The 21577-nt window shown below is 36.8% G+C and overlaps 2 protein-coding genes across 5 annotated transcripts in view; one reads left to right on the top strand and one right to left on the bottom strand.

Annotated features, from left to right (window-relative positions):
* The window catches only part of FIRRM (FIGNL1 interacting regulator of recombination and mitosis), a 46585-nt gene extending 29068 nt beyond the window's left edge, over positions 1–17517 (bottom strand). The window contains exons 1-9 of one of the 4 annotated variants that reach the window (XM_026509402.3): positions 17331–17517; positions 14943–14982; positions 13636–13724; positions 11927–12031; positions 11307–11447; positions 9933–10098; positions 8327–8411; positions 6081–6219; positions 1272–1352 (exon numbers count right to left, since the gene is read on the bottom strand). In XM_026509402.3, coding sequence (XP_026365187.2) covers positions 1272–1352; positions 6081–6219; positions 8327–8411; positions 9933–10098; positions 11307–11447; positions 11927–12031; positions 13636–13724; positions 14943–14982; positions 17331–17441 — 957 coding nt within the window. In that variant the 5' untranslated portion in view covers positions 17442–17517. The other 3 variants (XM_048225094.2, XM_048225093.2, XM_057314989.1) reach the window with 3 other exon arrangements.
* On the top strand, positions 17202–20291 carry METTL18 (methyltransferase 18, RPL3 N3(tau)-histidine). Its single transcript, XM_026509409.4, has 2 exons — positions 17202–17641; positions 18789–20291. The coding sequence occupies exon 2, from the start codon at positions 18995–18997 to the stop codon at positions 20105–20107; it is 1113 nt and encodes a 370-aa protein (XP_026365194.2). The 5' UTR covers positions 17202–17641; positions 18789–18994; the 3' UTR covers positions 20108–20291.
* Positions 20292–21577: the final 1286 nt, after the last annotated feature.

The raw sequence follows: 21577 nt of genomic DNA, 5'->3' as shown, positions 1-21577 counted from the left end.
TACCACTAAAACTATCAGCGCAACCACAATTAGCAGTTATCACGTACTGAGTACCTACTAAGTGCTCAGTAGAGACGTAGCAAATGACTTTAGGTATATCACTTTATTTCAGTTTAGCCCTCTCAAAAATCTTACGACATATTATTATACCCATTTCACAGAATAGAAAGCTAAAGTTATCAAGTAATTTGATCAAGTCACATAGCAAAAAACCAGCAAGGCTATAGGATTCGAGTACAGCTGTGACTGCTCCATTATGGCTAGGCTATCTCTTAGGAAGTAAAATAAATAGTTCTTATTGTATTATAGGATATAGAAAAAAGCTGATGACTAACTTTAAAAAATTAAATATTCCTCTGATAGAAAAGGATTAAAAATAGCATAATTAGGCAGAATTTTGACTCCTACATACCAAACAACTATCAGATAGGTAACTACGCATCAAGGCCATTGGTGCCAGGACCCTCCCACCAACGGGCCTCTGCCACTGACATACACACCCTGCAAGTGCAGGGCGCCAGCGTCAGAGCAGCCAACTATGGAAGTGGCGGCTACCCAGCAGGACCGGTTCGGGAGCACACCAAATAAGCTGACAATGTGTCAGTAGACAGTGTGCCTGCCACGGAATTCAGATTTTAATAAAGTGTCTGGAGATACTTAGCTTTTCTTCCAAAGGGAGGAAGACAAGGTTAAAGACAAATTCAACAGGGACACAGTTTTTTTTAAATCACCAATATGTATTACTAATGATATCTGACTGGCTGCTATAAGCATTTTCTGCTCTTCTCTCCAAATAATCTGCCTTGATCACTTATCTACTCTATTCATATATCTTCAACTATCACTGCTATCCTGATGACTCCCCAACATGTAAGTCTTCTTAATATTAGTATACAGTTTTAAACCTTTGAACATTTCAACTACAACAATTTAAAAATTTAAGAATATGGTAGAAGTAATTTATAAATGGTATTCAAAGCCAAATTGAATTATCTTCTGAAAATTGACTTGTGCTTATAGAAGTAATTTTATTTATATTTATACTTAAAGAAATAACTTTTCCAGAGAATTTCATAAGAATAATAACATGATGGTAGCAACTTAAATGATACAACAAATGGTCAACACTTAATATTTAAAAAAGAAACCTATAAAATATACTCTTGACAAAATAACTTCAAAAGGCTGTTTTGGGCGGTAATGACAAAAGCAGTGCAATTTAGAATTTACTGTGGATTTCACATTTACACATTATAAAAAGTAAGCCTTACCTTAGTATAGTGCAAAAGAGAGTTGGCAAAGAAACGACACAATTTGAGTGTTTTCTGAAATAATCTATAGTCAGCATTATCCTGTTCCAAAAAAGGAAAAAAGAAAGCATAATAAATAAGAAAAGAATATGAAGTCAGCTAAACTTGTAAATGAGACAATATTTTCTAAAAAGATCTCTTAATAAACAGAGTACAAACATTTTCCAAGCAAACAATTCTTTGCTGAATTGTTGTTAAAAGCAACACAAACGCCAAACGACAGAGATATTTCAAAAAATTAAACTCTACTGAAAAGAAATCTTAAGTTATAAAGCAAAAGAGGTAGGTGATCATTCCTTCTTGATCTGAAAGTGAAAGAAATTAAAATATCTTATTGCTCTTTGCTATATGGAGATCAACAGATGGTCAAAAGGAAAAAGTCTCAAATCAATACAAGAATGAGATATGAAAGAAAACAGGAAAAAGACATGAGAAGGCAGTTCAAAGAAAATACAAACTGTCAGTAAACTAATACTGAGAAAATTCAAATTACAACCTAATTACATATATTTTGAGGGAAAACAGGGAGAGTTATTCGATTAGCAAATATGAAAAAAACTGATAAAATCCCAAAGTTGCTGAAGAAGTCAGGTAATGGGCACTTTGTTTACCATTCCTGGGCGCATCAGATAATATTCTAATTGCATTATTATTAAAAGCTAAAGTGTTGAATCCCCTTGATCCAGTAGCAGTGCCACTTCTGGAAATATATCCTATAGAAATACTAGCTGGCACAGAAATGCAATGCAACATTTTTATATAGTACAAACTGAAATAAATGAAGTATCTGTAAACAAATTCAAGGTATTTTCATAAACTGTAATCTCAGAGAGCTATTAAAAAGAATTGGGTAGATTTATCTTCACAGACACAGAAGGTCCTAAGATAATTCAGTAAAAAAATCAAGCTGCAAAACAACATGTATATAATCCTATTATTATTTAAAAGTGTGTGTTGTGTTAATGTTTGCTTCCTAACCCCACATAAATTTTATAAGTCAAAACTTTACCTGTGGCTCTCTCTAGAAGATAAAAGTAGGATTTCACTTTCCATGTTAAATATTTCTGTAAGGTGTGAAGGTTTTGTGAGTCTGTATTACATTTGTAAACTGATAAAACAGTAGCTGTGTGTATGCAGGGTAAGTAGAGACTATGGAGTCCTCCTGCCTGGACTGAAATCCCAGCCCTACTACAATACTACATATCTTGGGAAAGTTATTAAGCCTCTCCATAAGACTGTAATGTGTAGCTTATACTGCAGTTTATTGTGAGGTTTAAAGCGTCTGACAGGCAACTTAACTCAATAAATGTGGGTTGTTTTGTCACTCCAATATGTTAATACACACTATAATCCAAAAAGCTTAAATTAGTGCCATAAAATTAAGTCATATACCTGTCCTTAATTCTGAGAATAATTTCATATGAAATAACATATCTTAACTTTAATGTTAACTACGTTTGATTTCTTTCCAATATAGCAAAACCTTAAATAAACCAATCAAAACAGAACTGGATGATCCATTAATTAAATATGACCTTCATTTTGACCTTTATTAATAATATTTGGAAAGTTAATTTCCTCACCAGAAATGGGTTAGATGAAAATTCACCTTCTCTGATAATAAAAAACATGAATTTTCTTATAGAGTGCTATAGAAGCTTAAAAGTATAGAGATTAAATATGAATCTACACTGACCATATAATATACTCAATAAGAAATTTTAGGCTTAGATGTCATATCACAAGAAATCTTCCCTGACTTCAAGATTGGGTTCCTACCTTTACTCCCATTAGCCAACATCCAGTTCTCCAAAGATCACGCCATTCTCTAACTACCTGTTTATTTTTCTCCCAGCCTAGACTATAAATTGTTGAGGGCAGAAAATTTTACTTACACAGAATAAGAACTCTGGAAATGCTTATTAAATGAATGGCCAGTGACACACAACTTACTATGTTTGCCTACTGTCAATTTTTCTTTCTCATTCAAGGGAAAATTGTGCAAGGTTTGGTTGAAGGATCTAGTTTTCCTTCATTACTAAGCATACTGATTAAATCTAAAGGTTTTATTTTGACATTTTCAAAAAGCAAGAGTACAATTTATAATTCCATCTTGATATACTGAATAATTTAAAACACAAAGTTTGTAGGGGCGCCTGGGTTGCTAAGTAGGTTAAGTGTCTGCCTTCGGCTTGGGTCATGATCTCGGGGTCCTGGGATCGAGCCCCATGTCAGGCTCTCTGCTCAGCAGGGAGCCTACTTCTCCCTCTCCCTCTCTGCACACGTGCTCTCTCTCTCTCTCAAATAAAAAAATAAATACATAAATCTTTTTACAAATTTGTTTATATATTTACATTTATAATAAGCTATATATTACGTAGAAAAGTATATGTTTATTTTCTAAATAGCAATTTCTGTAAGCATTATATGAACAAAAGGTAGCAATTACAGTGGAAATTAAATTTATATTAATTGCCTTACAAATAAATTTCCCTAACTTTATAAAAAACTAAATGTTAAAAAATCTAATACAATATTCTTTTTGAAACCATGTTCAAGATTTAATAGAGAATAATTGTCAAACTTAGAGCTGCTATAGGTTGAACTGTATCCCCCAAAAAGATATGTTACAGTCTTAATCCCCAGTACCTCAAAATATGACTTTATTTGGAAACAGGGTCATCACAGATGTAATTAGCTAGGTTGAAGCTACACTGGAGTAGGGTATACCCTCAATTCAGTACAACTGGTGTCCTTATAAGAAGATGACGTGAAGACACCGGGAGAGAACAGCACGTGATGATGGAGGCAGAGAATGGAGTTCTCCAGCTCCAGTTCTCTAAGCCAAGGGATGCCAGGGACACCAGAAACTAACAGAATGGCATGGAACAGACTCTACCCTAGAGCTTTAGAAGAACACGGCTCTCCTGAGACATTTCAGATTTCTCTCCTCTAAACTGTGGGAGAATAAATTCTGTTGTTTTAAGGCACCCAGTTTGTGGTAATGTCTTACGGCAGTCCTAGGAACCTAATACAGGGACTGATACATCTGTATGCTTTCATAATTAGCATATAAGTTATTAAATCTGGTGGTTTTTATTTTGATGTTTTTGAAAACAAAGTGAGAAAACTGCTTGGAAGACTTTTAAAAAATATCAATAGTGAACAGCAGAGGGCACTGCTGCTCAGAATTTAGAGTTCAGAATAGAGAAACCAAAGAGACCATCTCAAAGCTCTATTTCAGATAATGGACAGTGAGTAGTGCTAGTCACTTCACCAGTCCCAAATCTTCACAAGGAAAAACATGAAAATTTGCTTGGGCAGTTAGGGACGTTTATAACTTAAATTCTTTGATTTCTACATACAAGCGGTTTATATACTGAACTTTGCGCACAGAGAGCCACCTTGGTCAGGCACCCTCAGGACTTCTCTTTTCTTTTCCACTTTGCTTGGGCTCTCCCCATCCATCTCCCGCCCCGAATCCCTTCTAATCTTACTCTCCTACCACTAGCTGGAGAGTCTGTGGGTTCAAGTTAAGCAAAAAGGGAACTGGGAAAAGAGGAGTTCAGGATTGAGGATACAGACATACAGGATAAAAGTGGAGAAGGAACAACCTTTCTGCCACGACACAAGATATCAACCAAATGCCTCCTCCTTACAGAAAAGTGAAGGGAACTGGCAAGGGGACTCGATGGAAGGAAGTGGGGTGGAAAAGAAAAGGGGAAAAGAAAGGATGGGGAGAACAGATAAGAGAAAAGAAAGAAGAAGGAAAAGGTTAGCCACTTCCTAAAGCTACTCCTCAGTTCCTTTTAACCCACTTCAGAACTCTTTTTCAAACTTCCAACCTCCCCTTGGGTCGGTCCTTCCAGATCACCTCTGCCCTAGGAGTTGCAACCAGTGCTTCGGAAAGGGAGGAACCCCTGCACATCCACTCCCACAGCTGCCGGGTGGGGAAGAGCACAGGTACAAAGAAATGGCCTGTATCCGCTAGCAAGTCCACAATGGGAAGGGAGGTTACTGTTACTTTACAGAAGAAATATTTAACTCATTTTCCCACTGAAATTATCACATACAACTCTTAGGTCCTGAGTACTATTAATGCTATAATTTAGGGCATTATGAATTAAATAAAATTTAAAGTGCTAGTCTGAGAACAAAAGGCACTATGTATAGAATTGTTATAGGAAAATGAACTATTAACTTTTATAGGAAAATGAACTATTAACTATTAATCCAATAAACTTGTTATAAATTTTTATAATACAGTGTGTCATGAATGTGATGCCAATTCAACACTATAACTTTATGAAACCAAAATAAATGTAAGTTCACATCAATTTGAGAACATGGATACATACACATAGTTACATATCACATCACTACAGGTTGCAATGGATTGGTGAAGAACAGGCCAACTGTGGCTATATCAGACACCTTAGATAAATACAGGACTAAGGGGCTAGACTTTTGACCTAGGGTAGAACAGAATGAGAGGATTCTGAGGAGAATGCCTTGACCAACCAGTTATTACTAAAAGGGGGGGAGGGTGTCTCCTACTGCTAGTTTCTGGAGGGAATAAGAGCAGGTAGGAGTCTAATGCAATGTTTGGGGTGAAAAGTAATTATGGGCTGTAAATAATCCTAGATTGAAACAACAACAACAACAAATTAAAACCCTTTTAGGTAAACTGATCCACAGATTCAATAAGATTTAGTAACTGCCAGATGAATAAAGAGCTACCGTTCAATGTGCTGTTGGACCGTATTTTACCTGCACATCTGACTGTGTCATCTGCTCAGCTAACTGTAAACAAGAATGAAAGGAAAAAAGAATGTCTTCACACAAGCTGCTAATTATATCTCCGTGTTTCAGCTGACTCTTTATAACCGACTGGTGCTTAAGGCTCTGCCTAAATGAAAAAAAAGAAAAGAATACAATCACAAGTAACGCATCAAGTAACATAGGACCGTAAAAATATGACTTGAAGTAACATGTAAAAATCGCAATGCATCATATATATTAGACATGGCATAATTAAGACATGCTGATTTTACCTCTGAAGCTGTCCTGTTAGCTTATTAAGTGGCTAATTTTTTACTTCTCCTTATAAAATATTAATTGAACGCTTACTAACGTTCCAAGTATTCTGCGAGGCCCTGGGGATGGAGAAGTGAATGAAGACACAATCTCTGCTCTGTCTGCATGGAACTTCTGGTCTAGCACAAGACAGAACATTGAATAATTTTAAGAATAATTAATTACAGTTGTGATAAATGCTAAGCTAGAAAAGTCCAGGAGCTACAGTAGAGAGATCTAAAATAACTTATTCTCATGGTAAGAATATCAAAGAACACTATCGTGAGGATGTAACACTTAAGCTGAGAACTGAAAGATAAGCAGGAGTCAGTAAGGTGTAGAGTATGGAAAGGAGCATCCCAGGCAGAGGGAAAGAGTGGTGAGAAGGCCCTGGGATAGGAGAGTTTGGTATGTTTGAGGAACTAAGAGCAGAGAGAAGGCAGCAGAGATGGGCTGGTGAAGAAGGTAGAGGCCAGAGAGGATTAGGTTGTAACTCTTAGTAAAAGACGGATTTTAAGCAGTAGGGTGACATGATCTGACTGACATTTTCAAAAGATCGGACTGAACACTGGCTGGCAAACGAACTGGAAGAGGACAAGAGTAGAAGACATTCAATGGTAATGATGGTGATGTGACAATTCATTGGGCACTCACTATGTGCCATGCAGAGTTCTTAGCATTTCGTATCGATAAACTCAATAATTCTCACTATAAACCCACCAAAGGGCACGTGGTGGCTCATCAGTCGATTAAGAGTCTGCTTTCGGCTCAGGTCATGATCTCGGCGCCCTGGGATTGAGCCCCGCATCGGGCTCCCTGCTCAGTGGGGAATCTGCTTCTCTCTCTCCCTCTGCCCCTTCCCCCTGCTTGTGCTCTCTCTCTCGAATAAATAAAATCTTTTTTCATAAGTAAATAAAATAAAGCCACCAAGAAAGTGCTATTTTAATTACTTCCATCTTCGGATGAGCAAATTAAGTTTCAGAGAAGATAACCAAATTGCCCAAGTGTTCAGGAAGGGTAAGTGATTTCAGAATGAATTCTAGCACATCCAGAATAGCTCTGGGTTGACACTTTTAACTACTGCACTATTACTTGTTGGCAAGTTAATGATCTCCTTCAAGAAAAGCACCTAAGACCTAAAAATATTACACTGACCTTTACTGTTTTATGCGTGTGTACAGAGTAGAGGTTCTTAGCCATTTTTACATCTCAAATCTATCTCCTCCCATCCCCAGAAATCTGATGAACACTATTGGCCCTCTCCCCAGTAACTTTTCATACCACTCTAGCTACAATTATTTTATAAATGGAATTAAACTTGAACAACTCCAAGACATATAATAAAGGGATTATATTCAGCTCTACCTATAAATATTAATTTATCTAAGCCTGGAAATAAAACACCTGATGGGTTAAATACCAGTAGCAGTAGGCAAGTGGTTAAGGCCCATGGCCCATTATTTCAGAAGTACTAACGGGAGGCAAACCATAAGAGACTCTTAACTCTAGGGAATAAACTGAGGGTTGCTGGTGGGGAGGTAGGTGGGGGATGGGCTAAATGGGTGATGGGCCATAAGGAGGGCACTTTTGTGAGCACTGGGCATCATGCAAGCGATGAATCACTAAATTCTACCCCTGAAGTGAATAATACACTATATGTTAACGGATTTGAATTTAAATAATAACTTGAAAAAGAAAAAAAAAGTATTAGTAACAAAAGAGACCTTTTATTTTTAATTTTAGAAGCAGCAAAGAGGTCCAATTTGGTTTGCAAGCTACACGTACAATATCTGGATTAATCAGACAGCAGTGTCAGTAAACATTATTTATACACACCCATACAAAATGTTTTAAATGCAATATAAAAAACTTATGAATAATTAAGATTTGGGATATGGAAAATATACTACAAAAAGTAAAAGCAAAGAAAAAAAACTTACTTAATTATAAATTTCCAAGTATTGGCATGAAATGCATGGTCCATACTGGAAATAACAGAGCAGATATCCAACAATGAATGAATAACTACAACAAAAGATAACAGAACTCTTAGGACATTCAAATGTCATATGGGGTGAGTTTCTCCTATATTTAAAACTACGTACTGACCAATTTTGACATTTGTCAAAATAGGTAATGCAGTTAGAAAAAGAAACTTCCAAATAATTTTTAAAAATAAGTGTCATACTTTTGATTTATGGTCTTTACAAATTACAGAAAATAAACTTTTGGCATTTATACCTACCTAAATAAAACTAAATGACCTAAATAAAATGTTTGGTGGAATAAAAGTTGTGCCCTATTATAACTGAAATATTCTATAGATATTCTAATCCAAAATGATAAAATGAGCTGCAAAGGAAAGAATACCAAACAAGGAAGAATTAAAGCAAATTTGCACAGTATTTATGAAAGGTTTCTACTCTTCCATTTTATTTGTAAAAATGGCCAGTGACTCCCCTTTCTGTGTCCACACTCCTAGGCAGTTCCCTTCCACACTGATCTGGGGCTTAGCTATATGACTCGCTTTGGTCAACAGGATAATAATAACTATTAAGCCAGCAAAGACTTAAAAAGCACTTGCACACTGGGGTTTGTCCTCTCCTGATGATGACCCTGAGGCCGTCATCAGGTGACCAAGCCTGGGCTAGCCTCCTGGATGATGTGCTCAGTGCTTCCGCCTCTGCCAACAGCCACATGTGAGTGAGGTCACTGACTGCAAAACTGTGAGTGAGCAAGCCAGTTGTACCACGTGGAGCAGGGAAAGCTGTCCCAGCTGAGCCCAGCCTAAACTGCTAACTCACAGAATCGTAGATAAATAAAGCAGTACTTGTTTTAATCTAGATTTAGATTTTGGGGTGGTTTTTTACAGAGCAAGAGGTACCTGATATATTGCACAAAGCCAACTTAACTCTTTTATACCGAAGCTATGAATGAAATCTTTGTCCTTACACATTACTGTTTTTCAAACTCTGGGTTATAATGCATTGGAGAGCGATATAATTAAAAAGCAGCAATCAGCAATTCTTTAAAAATGAAACAGAATATAACAAGGTACGTTACATTACATGAAACATTACATATAACAAGGTACATTATTTTACATATAATAAATATATAAATGTGGCGTATACATACCCATTCACGAATATACACATACATATGCAACTATATGTGCTCTGGAAGGAAATGCAAACTTCACTTCTTACTGAACTATGGTTTAAAATCTCTGAAAGCTACTGCCACAGAATCTGGACTACTTTAGAAGGTATAAAGTTGCATGACTTTTTTTGTTAATCACTGTGGAAAAATCATGTACAGTGAACATTAACTGAATATACAAATCTACGTTAAGGTATCACACATCAATTTTATAAATTCTAATATTTAGAAGATTAAAAATTTATCAGGTAGGATTTAAATTTTTTTGTACCTAATGAGTAAAATACCATGAAGCATTAGAAACAATGTTGGGTTCAATAATTTAATGGATATACAGTTTAGTCAACATATGTCACATACTAAGTAGGAAGTTTTCTCACTTACCTATTACCATATTCAAAATATCATCATTTTCATCTAGTAAAGGGTCCATGCAAACCATATCCAGTAGCTCCATTAGCTGCTTTTGAAGAGAATAGGCCTCCTTGAAAAGAGCCTGGAGAAGGTCTGAAACTAGGTGTAAATGCCCAGAATAGACAGATTCACTATCCTGGTCACAAATAAAAATGAGAGAAATACCAAATCATAAAAAAGCTCAAGAGCCAAATTTACTTTAACTCATTCCATCAAAGCTCATAACTTCCGTGCTTTCTACTGAATCACATATTTACTCATTAAATAAATGTTTAGTGACCATCCGTTATATATAGTGTACTTCAAGAGACGCACGCGTGTATGAAGCATGATCTCTGACTTCCGAGACCTTGCAAATATAGAACTAAAAGGGAGATACATAATGTTCGGTCAGGTACATGACTTTTAGCACCCTATCACCAAAGAGAAGCATTAGTTAAACCAGTGATTTTATTCGCCCAATGAATATCAGTATCAAAACTGCCTGTGACCCACAAATCCTAGGCCAGCTTTTATGCTTTAAGCTGTTTCAGGAATGCAGAGATGGACTACAAAAGGGCTGGTGTCCTTTTATAGGCACCTAATCATTAAGGAATTCATCTGAACCACCAATGCCATGACAGCACAATTTCAGGATTCCTGTGACTCAACACAAATCCATAACTCTTCTTTCTTTATAGAAAGGAAATAGAATAAAACAACAAAAACAAAACCGCAAAAGCCCATTTTTAATCACTTCCTTATAACCACCTGTTTTGAAACAAATATTTACATACAGACACACCTCCGAAATATCTCAAGTTCAGTTCCAGACTACTGTAATAAAATGAGTTAGGTAAAGTTTTTAGTTTCCCAGTGCATATAAAAGTTATGTTTATATTACACTGTAGTCTGTTAAGTGTGCAACAGCATTATGTTGAAAAAAATGTATATACCTTAATTTAAAAATATTTATTGCTAAAAAATTCTAACCATCATCTGAGCTTTCAGCAAGTCATAATCACTCATCACACATCACTATGACAAATATAATAATGAAAATGTTTGAAATATTGCCAAAATTACCAGAATGTGACAAAGAGACACGAAACAAACAAATATTGTTGGAAAAATGGCACAAACAGACTTGCTGGACACAGGGTTGCCGCAAGTCTCCAATTTGTAAAAAACACATTATCTGCGAACTGTAATAAAGTATGTCTGTCCATGGTTCTTTGTTCTATGGAAAAGCTTACTCCAGTAATACAGGCTAATTTGTAAAATCTTATGTCAAATACTATTTTCCTCAGCCCTTTTGCCTGTGGATCTCAGGCCATTCAAAGTATACTTAGACTCATCACTCACCTTACAATGTACAAATGTACTTTTGATTACATGTAGGACTGAAGAGGGAAGACTATGAATGTTTTCCAGAATGATGGATTCCTGTGTGGCACAGACATGCTGAACACATCCTGTAAGAGCTGCTAAGAGCTGCACCATTGTCTGGAAATAAGGAGAGACATTTCATTCACAGTATGCTTCTGTTCACAAACATAAAAATGTATCAGATATGCTGGGTACTAAGGATACAGCAGTGAACAAAATGGACACTCTATTCCTCTTTCATTGAACTTTAGTCTATCAGAACTACAAATACTGGAACAACTGGCTAGCCATTTGGTTTTTTAAAAAAGTCAGAATCCTAACCCACACATCAAAGCATATGGCAGGTGTTCTATGTATAAGCTTTGAAATTACAGGTAGGGCAAGCTCTCTTGATCACTTGTTGTCTTACACAAGTTGGTGTTTACTCAGCATGAAAAAATACAAAATTTATTTTTTTGCATTCATATCTTTAATTCTATAAATTTAATTTCAGCATCGGGCCACTATAAAGGATATATAGTTAATCAATATCAGTATAAAAATCCTTACACTGTTTAAGCTCTTCCCCTATACCTTTTCTAATAAATTTGACATACTTGTAAAATATTCCTTAGAGTGGTCTGGATTTCTAAATTATGGCTTGATAGTCCTCTGGCTTGACTGGTTAATTCGTACATCATGTCATCAAATAATTTCACAGTCTGTGAAAAGCAAGTATGTTATAAAAAGTAACAGAAAACACTAGAAAGGGAAAACATCTTTAAAGAAAAAAATTCAGACAATTTTTCACTAGAAATAGCCATCAGATATTATCTAGCTTAACAACTGCACTTAATAAAGTAAACAACATATATGTTTTTATATATATAAAGTAGTCATATAACACAATCTTTTAAAAACTTCAGGCAGAAATTGTTTTCCATTTCTGTAATTTGAATTTATTTAATTAACATCCACGTAAAAAAATCACTCAAAGTTCATTTTTTTGTGCTGTAACAAAGGTAAGCGCTACTCCACATAATAGAAGTCGATGGTCTTAACCAATCAACGTTCGTATGGGTGTTTATAAGTGTATTTTCTGGGGGTGATGATAAATTTGTGCTGAATTACCTATTCACTTGTATTCTAACCAGTTCCTCTTTTTGATCAACTCAAAATACCATCCCTGGGTTAAAGGTACTGTACGTGACCTTAGAACTAAGTTTTTTCATCTGCGAAAGATTTTTCTAAACAATTTAAATGGCCTAAAACTTGCAAGAATAACAACACAATGTAATTAAAGAGGATATTGTTTCCCAAAGGCAAGCTAACACTCAACATCCTTATTTTAATCTATGTAACAGCTGGATCTTTTTCTGGTGGTCAAGAACAAATTCTAAGAAACTTTTAGATAGAGAACAATCTAGTGAATATGAGTAACAGGAATTTTGATGATTATCTGCTTCAAAGCTAAACTTAGAAATCATTAAAAAAATATTTAATTTTTGGCACCAAAATACCTTTAATTCCTTCAATTAAAAAAAAATGCCTGTGCTTTTCAGAGAAAAAGTATACCATTTATATCTAAAAGGTAACAGGAAACAGGTAGAGTAAAAGATAATAACACAGTTGGTAAACTTAATGTTTTCTCTTTGTTATTTGATTTTACCAACATTCCAGCCTTTCTTTAATTCTAAGACTTCTCTAATAAAATTTGGCTCCAGGGGTGCCTAGGTGGCCCAGTCAGTTGAGTGTCCAACTCTTGGTTTCAGCTCAGTTCATCGTCTCAGGGTTGTGAGATCGAGTCCTACATAGGTCTCCACACTCAGCAGGGAGTCAGCTTGGGATTCTCTCTCTCCCCCTCCCTATGCCCCTCCCCCACATTAGCTCCTGTGCTGTCTCTAACATAAATAAATAAATAAATCTTTTTTAAAGATCGGCTCCCTTTTTCTAGACAATGAAATTTAACAATTATTAATAAGCTCGACAGAGAAGATCTTAGCTAACTTCATCACTCATCCCAAATACTCACTGAATTGCTTTAAAATACAGAAGTACTTAAAATTAGTTAAAAATAATGTAAATTCAATTAGTAAAGAATCTATACTACTTAAAATTATAATAGTTTTTAATCACCTAATGATCACACTAACACCATCATGTTCTCACATGAGATCTATTTCTCACGAAATTATTTGTATTTCAAATATATCTGATACATTAGGAAAAAAGAAGCCACAGTTAAGAATAAATGATCTAAAACTGAGGCTAGATTTAAACAGTCTTTATAACATGTAGACTGATTAAGATGGTAATAGTACTGTACCTTTGGCAGTGCTTGTGAGAAGAAAGTCTGTTCCAGTGTCAGGTGGTTCATGTGAGGTAAAAACATTTCCACAATAATTTTCAGAATTTCTATAAAGCAAAATAATAACGTATTTTGTAAGAATATTAAGTCATGTCAGCCAACAAAAATCACTGCCCCTCCCCAAATGCAAGAATATGTAACTACTACCGATCTGAAGCTTTGTACGGTTTCAAAATGCCATTTTCTATGTTAAAAAAAAAAAAAAACTATGTTTATTAAAAGATTTTATTTATTTGAGAGAGACAGAGATGACCGGGGAGGGAGAGGAGAAGGGAGAAACTCCCCATTGAGCGACATAGGACTCGATCCCAGGACCCTGAGATCATGACCTGAGCCAAAGGCAGACACTTAACCGACTGAGCCACCCAGGCACCCCTATGAAGAGAAACTATTAAGTATCTGAAATAATAACAAGAAAACAAAATCTCAAAAAGAAAAAATCTGTATGTCCAACCTTTGAGGACCACTTAATGGATGTGGGTACATCTACTGAATAGGATTTTCTATCATTAATTATTATTAGAGATCATTTAAAACCATGAAAAAACATTCACAATACTTTAAGGTTAAATGATCAAGCTTCCAAAATAGCATAATACCAATCTTAATATATATAAACATGTATACACAAAGAAGAATAGATAGCCTGGCAAGAATGTATAGAATCGAAATGAGAATGTTCTATACCAAAATCTTAACCATTTCAGATTAATGGATGCTTAATTATCTTTTCTGATTTTCTGCATGTTTCAAATATATATACTTAGGATAAAAATTAATTATTACTTAAAAAAATTAGACCCAACAGGCAACATAGATTGAAAATTATAAATATCCACAACCAAGTGAAACGTTAATAAGCTAACTCAAAATATGAGTAAACTGTGCAGTCTAGTCTTTAACTCATCTCTTCTCCTAAGTAAATAAATAAGCCAAGTAAGATGAAAGAACAGAGAGATGAGAAAGTTAACCTGAAAGCAGACTGCAATTTATGTTTTATGTGAGTCTAGCCAGTTTAACAACATTTAAAATTTCAATGTGCTTATATGGGCACTATCAACAGTTCTGGTATCCATCCAAAATAGAATTTAAGACTTTAAGTACTACAGCCTGAAGGAATTTGGTCATTTTAAGTAACTGAAATTTACAGAGGCTGTAACAATACTAGAAGAGTACATTTGAAGGGAATACGAAACTGTATTGAGACATGTAGGACTCAGACCTTAATGACATCAAAGTAAATCAAACAAGATAATTTTACTTACGAATATGCTCGATCCAATTGTCGGAATGCTGATACATAGAGTAAAAAAATTAAGGAAGATACTAGTATCACAGTAATAGGATATTCCCTGCTAAGAATAAACCTAAAAAGTTGAAGTTTAGGCAATGATCAGTAAGAAATCGAAATTAAACTCAAATTACTGGCTTAATTTTACCTTTAAAAATTTAATGTTCTTGGGGCGCCTGGGTGGCACAGCGGTTAGGCGTCTGCCTTCAGCTCAGGGCGCGATCCCGGCATTCTGGGATCGAGCCCCACATCAGGCTCCTCTGCTATGAGCCTGCTTCTTCCTCTCCCACTCCCCCTGCTTGTGTTCCCTCTCTCACTGGCTGTCTCTATCTCTGTCGAATAAATACATAAAATCTTAAAAAAAAAAAATTTAATGTTCTTAGGTAAACAAACTATAATATAATGAAAATACTTCATGGAAATACTTTCAATATTTAGCAGGGATAAAATTGTCTTTTCAAACTTTATATAGTTAACATGCTTTTGACAGAGGAAGAGTACTATAATAATCCATGGATTTCTAGTTTCTAAAACAGGAAAGAAATTTCTTCCTCCTTCCAACCTCTCCAGTATTTTATTTGCACCTGTATTAGGTCACTCAACACTTTCTTCTTTTCATGTTACTTGTGTGCCTCTTATGATGCTTATCAGACTGAAATTCTTCTGCACATAGCAGACACTTACAGATGTGACAATAAATTATCCTATGTCCATTACAAAAGTTAGCAGTAATCACATTATAAACTGTATACTTGTATACCATCAAGAATTGTTAGAAATTTTTTATTGTATTAAAGAATGTGTCAGCAAGAAAAATGAACAAACTATAGCTCTATCACATTAATACAATAATTGATTCTTCTTCTGACATCTTACTTTGCATATGTTAACTTTACAGCAGCAATTAAAAAGGGGTATAGTCATTAACTCATTTTATTTAGTTCAATAGGGCCGAATTTGTCTTACAGAAAAATTTTGGCAAAGGTCAAAAAAATTCTAGCCCCTTCCAAAATTAAACCTAATCTATGATTATGTAGACATGCAGGTAAAGACTGGAAAAGAATATGTAAAATGCAAAATATGAAAATAATGTTTGGGTGATGTGACTATAATTTATTAAAAACTTATGTTTCATCCGTTGAAAAGTGTTGAAAACTGAGGAAAGAACAGGTTTAAGTTCTTTTGAATGTTAAGTCTGAGATGCAAAATCAAGTGGGAATGTTGACTTTCAATTACTGAAGTCTCCCCTAAGCTTGAGGGGGAAAAGAGGAACCATGTTCCTCATCTCTGCTCCCCCAAAGCCTAACACCCTGCCTGGTATGTATTATGTGCCCAGTAAAAGTTTTGGAGTAGGAGGATGGCTATGTGTTTTCCAAATCAAAATCCTTGAGGACAGCGATCTCGAATCTGCACAATTACCAAGAAAAGCCTTTGGTATCTAAGCGGGATTGTGCCAACGCCTATGTGAAAAGCTTCTACATATTTGCCTTTAGATGTAAAAAATTCCTTGAGACTCTCTAAAGCGAAGGTCATTTTTTCTTTTAAGTGTAGCTTTATGTTGAAGGTGAGCTCAAAGATGTTAAAAAATTACTTTTTTAACAGGTACATCTACAACAAGAAAAACAGTATGCACTTGGACAACGGAGGCATTAAGTAACTCAGATTCAGGTACATCTACAACAAGAAAAACAGTATGCACTTGGACAACGGAGGCATTAAGTAACTCAGATTCAGCAGGTGAAAGCCAATTACAAAAGGAAGCAACTCCTTGTAACCAACCAAGGAAAAGAGGTCCGAGAAGAGGAAGAACATTTTTATTTATTGGACATCTTTTACACACTTGGCACCATGGCAGATCTACGTCCTTTAATTCCCATAATACTGAGGAAGGTATCCATATTCACCATCCTAGAGGTAAGCTCAGAGCATCTCTCTCTTTACCTCACCCAGCTGTCAGCAGTTAGAGCTCACCTTACAGGTCAGGTCTGAGTGCTTACCTCCCCCGCTACCCAAAGCAAAGGTATTTACACCTAATTCCACGTGACGAACACAGAAAGACTCAAAGGCACAAAGAAATGGAAGAAAACGCCACACCCACTGCCCAAATCAGGGCGGAACAGCAGTGGGAGCCCTTCCAGTGCCAAAGGGAGGCATGCCTTCGGTCACGGCAGCCATGGTCCCCCCCCCCCCCCCGTTCGCCGTCCTCTCCCTCGCTTACTCGTCTCTCCCCATTAGCGAGGACAGGAGGGGGTTCAGGCCTCAGGAACACAACGCTGCCCGGCTGCAAGTGTGACGAGGCCGGAGACAGGTTGGGACACCTGCCCCACACCCCTCTGTGGGGGTAGGTGACAATGAAGGATATAAGGAGCCGGGGCAGGACAGACGGCAGTTCCCGGCGGCATAACTCCTCCGGCCAGCTACTTAATTCTTCCAGAGGAACAGCGCTCGTCGGGACCGCGCGTTCCTGAGACATGTTTCGCCAACCAGCACAGCTTCAAACCAGTCCCGCCACCGCCAAGACCGGAAACTCCCGCCCTCCCGGCAGGCCTTGCGAGCTCTCCGCCGGCGCCAGTACCATAGAGAGGAAGCGGGCTGCGTTCCTGGTGAGCTCGAGCCACGCGCGGCTGGGAAGGGAGCCGGGCTTGTCTGGCCGGCGGAGGACTCGACTCACAGGTACGCGCTTTCCATCCCGAGGGTCCGGCGTGGCGCGGGGTTTCTCAGCGGCTGGCTCTGGGAGCTTCCCGGGCTGCGAACATTCTCGGGTCTGGACCGCTGGAAACGTTGCATTGAGGCGCTTTGGGGAGGTGAGGGCGGAAGCCCCCAGATTTGCTACTGTCCGTCCCATTGGGCTTTGAGACTGCACATCTGGGGTCACGGTTGACCTGGGACTTGCAGCCAGAAATGAATCCAAGCCCCAGGGAGCGGTGGGGTAGAAACAGGCACCTTTCTACCCATTTCTCTGTGCGACCCGACTTTGTACGGGTCGTGTAATGGAAATGAAGACCCCGCCTGGCGGAGTTGTGCAAATTGAGGCAAATGGTATATAAAGTATCTAGCACGGTAAATACTGTGAAGAGTTTCAGTAAATTTGCTCCTACTTTCTAGGGGCCTTTCCAGTCGCTGTCCTTATTTTGTTTCCCTAAAACCAAATTAATCTTTACTAATTACTTCAAAATTCTCCTTCTCCATACACTTAGGCTGCTGGCCCTCGCAAGATGTTTGTAGGTAAGGTCATTTGGACGAATTACCCACACCAGAGCATACCCGTGCATGTTTTTAAAGGGATGTTCGTTTACCAAAATAAAATCTTGGAGGGCTGTTACTTGAAACAGTAACAGACTGAAGTGAAGAGATTCTGGCAGTTTCGGAAGTAGATATGTTTGGGCAGGATCATGATAGGTGAAAGACTAAGTCAGGCTTGTCTTTTCCTGCGTGGCAGTTTTGGACTTTATGTTTTTTTCGAGTTGTTGTGCTGCTGTCATTTTGTTTGTTTTTACAGTTTATTCTCTTCTCCATTTTTTGAACCCTGAAGGGTGTGTGTATGTGTTCTCTGTATCCCTCTCCCTTCACAGCTTTTACAGGAAAAGCAGCTGTATGGGGGGGGGGGGGGGGGCTGTTTAATGTTACATTTTAGTGAAATATATCCTTTTTTCTTTTTAAAAAAACTTTTTTTATTTGTTTATTTTTAAGTAAGCTCTGTGCTCAATGTGGGGCTTGAACTTGGGACCCCAAGATCAAGAGTCACATGAGCTCTACCAACTGAACCAGCCAGGTGCCCCTCATTTTACTTTTTAATAACAATTTTCTTTGTTTTCTCCAGAGCTAATTTGAAAGAGGAGCGAAGACCTCTAAAAAGTCATTTGGAAACATCTGTAAATATTTGTAACTGTGTATAAGCAGCTAAAGACGAATTAATCCTCAACAAAACTGAGTCATTGAAGCAGGTTTATGTGTGTGTCATCAGTTCTATCCAGAAGGTGAAGAATCTTCCTTTGAATTTAAGGATTGTGTGCCTTTAAAGAGAGGATGACTTTTCAATTTAATTTTACTATAGAAAACCATCTGGAAAATGAATCAACACCCCTTGGAGATGGAGCTTTGGCCCTGGATTCCTCCAAAGGGTCTTCAGTCTCAGAAAGTAAAAAAGGTAAACATAGGGACAAAAAATATTCTACAGAACAATTTGACTGGCCTCAGGATCATTTGTTGGAACATAAGCCAGTGGGAAATGCAGCATCCTCTCAAAACACAGACAGCTCACTCAGTGCAGGAGACAGCTCAAGTAACTTGGAGCCACATGAAAAACAGCCCTCCATGAGTGTTGCCAAAGAGCATCCTATGCCTAAAGATTTAAAGAAAGTGTTAGAAAACAAAGTCGTAGAAACATTACCAGGTCCCCAACATGTTAATGTATCAGTAGTGAAAACCATCTTGTTGAAAGAGAACTTCCCTGGAGAAAACATAGTTTCACAAAGCATTTCTTCTCACTCTGATCTGATTACAGGTGTTTATGAAGGAGGCTTAAAAATCTGGGAATGTACCTTTGACCTGCTGGCATATTTCACAAAGGCCAAGGTGAAATTTGTTGGGAAAAAAGTGTTGGATCTTGGCTGTGGATCAGGATTGCTGGGTATAGTTGCATTCAAGAGAGGGGCCAAAGAAATTCATTTTCAGGATTATAATAGTATGGTGATTGATGAAGTAACCTTACCTAATGTAGTGGCTAACTCGATGTTGGAAGATGAAGGAAATGACGTAAATGAACCTGATGTGAAAAGATGCCGGAAATCAAACGTAGCACAAGAATTATGTAAATGCCGGTTCTTTTCAGGGGAGTGGTCTGAGTTTTGTAAGCTTGTACTAAGTAGTGAGAAATTCTTTGGAAAATATGATCTCATTCTCACCTCAGAAACCATTTACAATCCAGATTATTACAGTACTTTGCACCAGACATTCCTTAGATTGTTAGATAAGAATGGACGGGTGCTTTTGGCCAGCAAAGCACATTATTTTGGTGTAGGTGGAGGTATTCATCTCTTTCAGAAGTTTGTAGAAGAAAGAAATGTGTTTGAGACTAGAACACTCGAAATAATTGATGAAGGACTAAAGAGATTCCTGATTGAAATGACTTTTAAGTAACCGAGTTATTGTCCGCTGAGTGTCCTAAGTGAAATAAACAGAATAACCAAAAACTTGTTTTGAATGTTTGACTTTGCTATTATTTTTTAAATTATGATTTTTGTTTGTTTATTCAAATAATATACCAGCTATATTAATAACCTTGTACTTGCTAGGGGAGACTCAATAAATACTATCCTGAGCATTTCGTGAGATCTAGGAGATTATTTTGTGAGAAAGTTTTCTGTTTCCTACCTTTATTCTATTTGGCCTTTCTACCACCTTTGACATCACATAAGTTTGTTCTCAGGGAAACTTGACACTTTGTATTTTAGGTTTGAATTTCTTCCTGGTCTTCATTAGTTTCTGTTTACATGAAGAGCTTGGTCAGATGACCATGCCATTCATCCTAAGGGCAGACATACGCATCAATAAATGGTACAAACCTCAATACTAGACTGAAGACCTTAGGTAACTAGGAAGAAGTTTTTTGTTTTATTTTTACATTCATTTATCTCATATAAGAATAAGAATACTGAGCAGTTGAATTCACACTGAGATGGAAGAAATAAAGGGGAATCATGATAGTATAAAAGTTATACAGAAAACTCAATTAAAAAAAACACTAAAAAAAATCTCCAATTGATAACCTAAATTTTCACCTTGAGAGACCAGAAAAAGACAAGCAAACTAAACCCAACAGAGGCAGAAAGAAGGAAATAAAGATTAAAGCAGAAATCATGAAATAGAGAATAGAAAAACAATAGAAAAAAAATCAACAAAACCAAAAGTGGGGTCTTTGAAAAGAGAGCACGCTTGCCGAATCTTCAGCTAAACTGATCAAGAAAAAGAAGTCTCAAATTGTTAAAATCAGGAACGAAAGAGGGGGTATTACTAGTAGTGACCTTACAGAAATGGAACAGCCTTTAAGTGAATTACACAAGATCTAAGTAAAAAGACGCTGTTCAGGGGTTGGGAGACTTAGTATTATTAATTCCCCAAATTGATCAGCAGATTCAATATGATCCCTAAAAACCCTCACCAACACATAGATACCAACATTTGTTCTTTCTTGTCTTTTTCATGATAACCACTATGTGGGTACACATGTACTTGCAAAGTATTTTTTACAACCTTAAAAGGCACAAAAGAAGTATTGAAATATATTGAACTTAGAATTAGGCCTTTGGATCTCTGTATCACAGTGTTAAAGCCAGATTTTTAATATTAAACTTTTTAATTTTTTAAAAAAGATTTTTTTTTTATTTATTTGAGAGAGAGGGAGAAACAGACTCCCCTAGTGAGCAGAGAGCCTGGTGTGGGGCTTAATCCCAGGACCCTGAGATCATTTCCTGAGCTGAAGGCAGATGCTTAATGGACTGAGCTACCCAGGTGCCCCTGAACTTTTTAATTTTGATAACTATGGATTCATATGCAAGAAATGTATGTGACAAATAATACAAAGAGATTTTGTAGAAACTTCACCCATTT

The sequence above is a fragment of the Ursus arctos genome, unplaced genomic scaffold (genome assembly GCF_023065955.2).
Source record: "Ursus arctos isolate Adak ecotype North America unplaced genomic scaffold, UrsArc2.0 scaffold_2, whole genome shotgun sequence".
Taxonomy (NCBI): domain Eukaryota; kingdom Metazoa; phylum Chordata; class Mammalia; order Carnivora; family Ursidae; genus Ursus; species Ursus arctos.
This window is presented reverse-complemented; position numbering and strand designations above follow the sequence as displayed.